This window comes from Punica granatum, chromosome 5 (assembly GCF_007655135.1).
Source record: "Punica granatum isolate Tunisia-2019 chromosome 5, ASM765513v2, whole genome shotgun sequence".
Lineage (NCBI taxonomy): Eukaryota > Viridiplantae > Streptophyta > Magnoliopsida > Myrtales > Lythraceae > Punica > Punica granatum.
The window spans coordinates 6,600,266-6,607,098 of NC_045131.1; the positions used below are offsets into that span (position 1 = coordinate 6,600,266).

Genomic DNA, 6,833 nt, shown 5'->3' on the forward strand with positions numbered 1-6,833 from the left:
GGAAGAAAAAATATGCATGAATCAATATTATTCCATTGCTAATATGTGTGGTGTGTATTCATATCAAAACAAATCACATCACTCTCAGAAGTTCGGACGCAGAAGCTATCGGGAAAGAAAGCCGACCCAGATGAACTGAAAAAACCCTCACTCTTCGGGGTCATAGAACACTGGATTAGCATCAAGCTGCTGAGCGAATTTTCCCAAGATTCCTTTCACGAGCTCCCCGAACTCATCCCTCCCAACTGTCTCTGGTGCAGCAACAACATCAAATACTGAATCATACAGGGCAGCCGATTCATCGACCTTGGAAGGCGGCAACCCCAACTCCTTGCCAAATTTCTCCAGATATGTTCGGACAGGTTCTATGGTCCCTTGTCCATCAGTGCCTTCATTCCGAGACTGCCACATCTTTTCAGTGAGACTAGCCAATTCCTTCTCATTTTCCAAGAACTGCAATTTTAATCCAGAGGTCACCATTACACCCCAAATTAAAAGAGGTTCATATAAAACAATCTCAGAAGAACAGGAGCAAAAAATAGGACAACAATTTTAAGGGTCTTTAATTCGGGTTCGCTACAGAACTATCAAGGAAACAGGCCAACAGGAAGCTGGACCACCCACCAGTAATTTCTTTTGTTTCTGTACCAATCGAAAGAAGAGGACATAATCATAATTCTATTGGTGTTGCGTTGCATTTGCTTTAGATTCTCACGGTTCCAGGCTTTATTCATTTTGGCAAGAGAATCAACCATAAAAACCAGAAAGACCAATACGATATAAGTTACACCTGTGGATATGTAACTACCTTTCGAATCCTTGAACCATTGGCAACCTTCACATTATGGGCTAAAACAATGGGCTTCTCGGACAGATAATCTACAAGTTCCTGTAGTACAGGCTGCAGTATTTGTGCAAATTGAGCTTGGCCCACTTCCTCTTCTCCTTCAGCTCCATGTTTCTTTAAAATATCGTCTATCAGCGGAAGTTCTGCAAATAAAGCTTGCTTGTTAACAAGTATCAACGACATTAAGATGCAAAATAAATATTCTGCTCCAAAGTGGACCAAAATTGGGTAAGCTACAAAATTGTAGAAGGCATATGGTGATAAGATGGAGAATAACTACCAGGAGTGGATGGCTTGATGCAGTAGATTTTTGTTATAGAAAAATATAAAAGAAGGGTCGACAAAAGGCTAAGCTCAAGCACAGGGTTATATTCATGCTTCAATAGGCAAAAAATGTCTTCCCAAGAAAGGTACTCCTCCTTGAAAAATTATTTACGTGCATTATCAAACTGGAAGAAACCACCATAAAGAATATAAAATATGACACAAAACGTGATGCCTATTGTAGATGCAGATTGATGGTACTGATAGAGCAGGAAATGAGCATCCAGACCTGGCAATTAGGTAAATAACAAATAACAAACAAATAAAAAGTGAAATCGTGCTAAAGAATCGGGAAGGCGGAAAGACCAGGCTTCAGGTTCTCTACATCATCAGATCAAGTTTCTTGTGGAGATAAAAGTTCATCATAGCCAAATGAAAAGGCGATCTAGACCAGAAACCATGAGTTATTTATTTGCAGAAATATAATATCTGAGTGTATAAATCACAAAAAATGTGAAACCTGAACGAGGAGGGATGCCCATCTGAGCTCCCATGCGATCGAGAGCATTTAGTATCTCCTTCTTTCTAATCTTTCCTTTATCTTCAGCATCTAAATCAGTGAAGAGGTCCTCAGCCAACACGGCGAAATCATCTTCATCCTCGAGATACAGGCGAAGTGTGCTTCCATCCAGAATCGTTGCAACAATTGGATCATCTGTTCATTGTAGTCAATTATAAGCAGACAGTCACAAGGAAGAATTCAAACAAAGATGATAATTGTTTATAACAACCATCGTATTACCGACATGCATGTGACTATAGCTCATACATCAATTGAAAGAATTCAATTCCTTCTGATTATTCTTTATCGTGTATCATCAAAGTCCAAGTGCTGATCACAAATATTTCTAGAGCAAGCAATGTACATAGCAAGGCGAAGAAAAAGACCAAGTCAAGGCTTCTTGAGTCGGTAATTCTTTTTAGAAGCAACGAATTCTAACATTTTTTTTTTTGGGTAAATAATTGTAACATCTATAAGCAAAGGGAAATATTTCCATCTTCCCCCGATACATTTCTTTCCGGAGTAACATTCCACAATCATATTGCAATCGGAACAAAAGGAGAAGACAACAGAATGCAAGTCGGCAAATCAATCCGACACCGCCCTTAGCTAAATCGATCTAATCCTAGTAGTACTGTGGAACTACTCAACAGTAATTGCTCAACGCAGATGTATATTACGCAATACACGATCACATCCATTTGCTCTACAATTTTTCTGTCATGTTCATTAAAATTTCTATAACTGAATCCAATCATCACCTCAACTGGGCACATTCAGCAATCTACAATAAGCAGATAGAATCGGACAAACTAAAACTCGCGAATTACCATCTAAATGATCGGCGATTGCATTGACGTAGTCCTTGATCTTCTCCATAGCTCGTTTTGCCTCAAGCTGCGTGGTAGAGAAACTGGCTACGTCTGACACCCCGATGCGATTGAGAGCAGAGCGCCTGAGACTCTCCGGCAACGAGATTCCGTACAAGCACACACTGGCATTCGTCTCCGCTATCCCGATCACCTGCTAAAAGCTTCGTAATCAAGAAACAGATGAACATGCTATAATCAACCTCAACTGCAGGTAATTCGATCGATTCGGTGCGATCAGAGTAATCGCTTGACCTGAGCTCCGGTGATGGCGGAGCTGAAGTTATCGCCGAGATTGAAATCAGAGGCTCTGAGCTCGGAGCCGTCCAGCACAGTTAAGCCGCCGCCGTTCGACATTTTCACGGAGAGACGAAGAGAGAGTTTGAGATGAGAAATCGGAGACACGACCGAGAAGGAGAGTAGGAGGAGACTACGACCACTGACGCCGAGGTTTAGGAGAGACCGCAGCGGGGGGGTGTCCTAGCTCAGTTTAAGCCCCTTGAAATCACAGAAACTACGGAAATGCCACTGAGGATCTTGAGGAGATAATTGGAGCTCAAAATTGTTTTTTTATTTATAAGTAGAAGAAAAATAATTATGAACAATCATTACATGATTTTGTGAAGAGGAATGCCGGATCCTCTTATTCGCACGCGCCCAAAGTAGAGTGAACTAGCACACTTGCAATTATCCTCAAATCAGAGCCATTTGCTGTAATAAAGATATTCACAAAATTGAAAGTATGATATATTGAAAGAAGATAATTTCCTTTTTATGAAATATATTTTTAGATTATGAATACTTTTCATGATATTTATCTATACCGGAGTAAGGAGTAGCTAGATTTATTTAGAAAACATCCATTTTCTGAAGAAATTTAAATCTCAATTGTCGATAATAACTTTACTCCTTTAAGTTGCGACGACGGCTTTTTATTGAAATCAAGAAATAGAATATGAAATGATGTTCTTTTTGCACAAGAAAAAAATATAGGTCAATAGTTACACCGTACTACCACCGACTGTATAAAACTTTTTTTTTTGCTTAATAAAGATGTATAAAGCTTGGACTCTACAAAACATACGAAGTGAACAATTAACGAATTATCATGCTAAATCCTACTTTTCTTGAAAAATTGAAACTTATGACGGGCATACTTCAGTCGAATAAAAAAAATCGTGGGGAGGGCCAGCTTCGTTAATCTCTGTGAAGACAGGGGTAGATATGTAAATGCCTAATAACAAAAACCGTAGTTGATGTGTCTTTTGTTTTTGTTTGGGTCAACTAGAAGACTTGGCGGGTAATAAATACTTTCTCCGGTTTCCCGCCCCCACCGGGAACGTTTCCGACATCAATTCCTACGGAAACGGTATTAACTCCCAATTAAGTAATTAGTACATTCCTCTTTTTTTCTTTTTTTCTTTTTCCGTGTAGTGATCCATTCTATGTTTTTAGTTAATGTCTCCTTTCATTTCTTTCAAATTAGGAAAAACATTCTCTCACATTATGCGAAATGCAAATAACTAATAATTAATAACCGTCATATGCATTTTAAGATCATTACTAAAAAATATACATATTCGCAATGAGCGTGTATATCTATATCGATATATTGTCGTAAATTGAGCTGATCGATATGCGGAACGAATAACTAGAGATCAAAATTTGCCCACTTCGAAAAATTTCATGATGTAAAAAGATCTAACATTTTCTCATTAAGTGAAATCCCATTTAGAGAACTACACATTGACCAAAGGACCCATCTCAAGCCATCGACGGCAACTCCATGTCGTAGACGGAGTTATTGTGCCTCGGGCAGTCCTCATCCAATCTTTCTCCATCTCCCCAAAACGCGAACGCTTCCTCGCCGTGGATGACGCTGTCCCCTAACTTCAGTCCATCGTCGGAAAGCCTCAGCGGGATGACTAGCCCAATGAGCAAACATATCAGGCTCGTTACCACGACATTGAGGCAGATGACGAACAGGATACCGCAGAGTTGGATCCCCATCTGCCTGAAGCCCGCTGAGGTCCTCCCGCTCTGCAGGCCGTAGGCGAGGCCGATGTACTTCTCCCAGTCGGGGACCATGTAGAAGAGGCGGCACAGCTTGGGGACCGCAAAGAACCCGGTTAGGATCCCGCCCAAGGTGCCGGCGACCGCGTGGGTGTGGAACACGGCCATTGGGTCGTCGACTCGCCGGAGGAGGCCGACCTTGTTGTGGAGGACCATCATCGTGAACCATGGGACGCTCCCTGAGATTGTTCCCATTATGATTGCAGCCCAACCTTGGACTACGCCTGTTCCAAAGATCGCCAAACATCACGTTAGCACCGGAACATGTTCCTAATTATGCGACTAATGTTGTATAATTTATATGTATTTGCCTAAACACGCCTTGCAATTTATAATCCTAAGCTTGCGAGGTTCAAGTACGACGTCTATAAATTTCCAAGTTTGATAAGCTTTTGTAAATCAGTCGTACGAAATCTCTCGCGTCTCAATCATCAAATGTGCGGGACATTCATATAGATATCGTTGCAATCCAACACTAGGATCCAGGGGTCTTCATACATCTACCAATGTGGCTGACTTAATTAGCTGCGTCACCTGCGGCAGGAGTGATGCAGACCAAGCCAGTGATCATGCCCTGAACAGCACCGATCACGGATGGCTTCCCGTAGAGGAAGATGTCGAGGATCAGCCATGTGAGGAGGCTGGTGGCAGCACAGACGTGGGTGTTGAGGACGGCCAGGGATGCGTCCGTACTGGCCACGTACGGGTCTCCGCCATTGAACCCGGTCCAGCCCATCCAAAGCAGGCCCGCCCCTGCAAGCATTAGTATAATGTTGTTCGGAGGTAACCTCTCCCTGTCGTTGTCAGCTCTCGGACCGACCTGCAATATTAAACGTTCAATTTCCTCGATGAACAAATGAAGCACATAATAATAACTTCACTGGACCGATCATACGCATTAATGACTTGATCACACTTAATTACCCAGTAAGCTGCAGTGAACCCCGCCACTCCAGAGGATAGATGAATCACGTAGCCGCCGGAGTAATCAATCATGCCGAGCTTTCCTAGCCAACCGTCAGGGCACCATATACTGTATGCTATTATAGTATATGAACAAGTAAGCCAAAGCGGCACGAAGACCATCCATGCCCGGAAGTTCATCCTCCCAAGCAGTGCCCCAGCGATCAGAATGACAGTGATGGCCGCAAACACCCCTTGGAAGAACACCATTGTCGCGTTCGAGAAAAGGCCCAGGAAGGCTTGGCTGAGCAGGAAGCCCTCGTCCAGTGTGGTCGCGGGCCGGCCCAGGAACGGCGTCAGCCTGTCCCCGAACGACATGCGGTAGCCCCAACCGACCCAACACACTAGGACAGCCGCAAAGGCATAGAAGGCCATGAACGCGGAGTTGACCGCCCACTTCTTCTTGACCATGCTCCCGTAGATGATCACCAGCCCTGGGATGCTCTGGAGGCCGACCAGGGTCGCTGCAGTCAGCTGCCATGCATTGTCCGCCTTGTTCATCCACTCGGGGCTCGCCTCGTCAGGCAGGAGGTTCACGGGAAGCTCCATAGCACACACAGTTGATCAATCGGTTCCGGGAATCGGTCAATATTCGTTAGAGAACTCGAATACGGATGTCTAATGTGACAGTTACATGTGCATATGTATGGACAATGGGACATGGCCGGCCGAGGTTTAGCCCTAATGAAGGGGGAATCTCCGCTAGGCAGAGTTTCAAGCGACATTTTGCTCAGTCACGACAATGCTTTAGGCACTATTTATTGAAATTAGACAAATGAAAGAGACTAGCAAAAGGTTAATTTTTGTTTTGGTGAATCGACAAATCTAAATTACCAAAGTTTTAAATGTTAAGGCTTAACTTTGCACTCTTGGTTCTTTCTTGATAGTTGATGTGTACTAGTACGAACACGACAAATCACAATCAAATATGCAAAATTCATAATCCGATTAGAAGGGTAGTGAGATTTCTCATGTATACCTTACCTCTTTATATCCCCTTCTTTATCCTTTTGGGAGAACATGTCTCCATGTAATTTAAAAAAAGAAACATAACCCAGAATGATAGAATGCGAAGTTAGTGTCTTGTCATGGTTCCATGAATGCATTATACAACTTTCCCATAATTACTACTGCATTTGGGCAGAAAAGACTTACACAAAAGAAGCTCATCAGAACTCACATGGATTGAACCAAACAGTTTGATACTTATTCTAATTAAACCAAGGTTTCTAATTCGATCTTGTAAATGAAGAAA

The 6,833-nt window shown here is 42.6% G+C and overlaps 2 protein-coding genes across 2 annotated transcripts; both read right to left on the minus strand.

The window, feature by feature from the left end:
- Positions 1–2,980, minus strand: LOC116206576. The gene is made up of 5 exons (XM_031539341.1): positions 2,798–2,980; positions 2,504–2,696; positions 1,632–1,826; positions 809–990; positions 1–453 (listed from the first exon to the last, which is right to left on the minus strand). The coding sequence occupies exons 1-5, from the start codon at positions 2,897–2,899 to the stop codon at positions 148–150; spliced, it is 978 nt and encodes a 325-aa protein (XP_031395201.1). The 5' UTR covers positions 2,900–2,980; the 3' UTR covers positions 1–147.
- A 1,270-nt stretch (positions 2,981–4,250) lies between these two features.
- Positions 4,251–6,224, minus strand: LOC116207407 (ammonium transporter 3 member 3-like). Its single transcript, XM_031540329.1, has 3 exons — positions 5,540–6,224; positions 5,150–5,435; positions 4,251–4,839 (listed from the first exon to the last, which is right to left on the minus strand). Exons 1-3 carry the CDS (start codon positions 6,125–6,127, stop codon positions 4,307–4,309), a joined length of 1,407 nt encoding a protein of 468 aa, XP_031396189.1. The 5' UTR covers positions 6,128–6,224; the 3' UTR covers positions 4,251–4,306.
- Between the last annotated feature and the right edge of the window lie 609 nt (positions 6,225–6,833).

Coding starts and splice junctions, on each gene's coding strand:
- LOC116206576 (XM_031539341.1), bottom strand. CDS start 2,899: ATGTCGAACGGCGGCGGCTTAACTGTGCTGGACGGCTCCGAGCTCAGA. Junction 1,827..2,503: donor AATCGCCGATCATTTAGATG/GTAATTCGCGAG, acceptor TACAATGAACAG/ATGATCCAATTGTTGCAACG. Junction 991..1,631: donor GGGCATCCCTCCTCGTTCAG/GTTTCACATTTT, acceptor CTTTATTTGCAG/AACTTCCGCTGATAGACGAT.
- LOC116207407 (XM_031540329.1), bottom strand. CDS start 6,127: ATGGAGCTTCCCGTGAACCTCCTGCCTGACGAGGCGAGCCCCGAGTGG. Junction 5,436..5,539: donor GGTTCACTGCAGCTTACTGG/GTAATTAAGTGT, acceptor TTAATATTGCAG/GTCGGTCCGAGAGCTGACAA. Junction 4,840..5,149: donor CTGCATCACTCCTGCCGCAG/GTGACGCAGCTA, acceptor TCTTTGGAACAG/GCGTAGTCCAAGGTTGGGCT.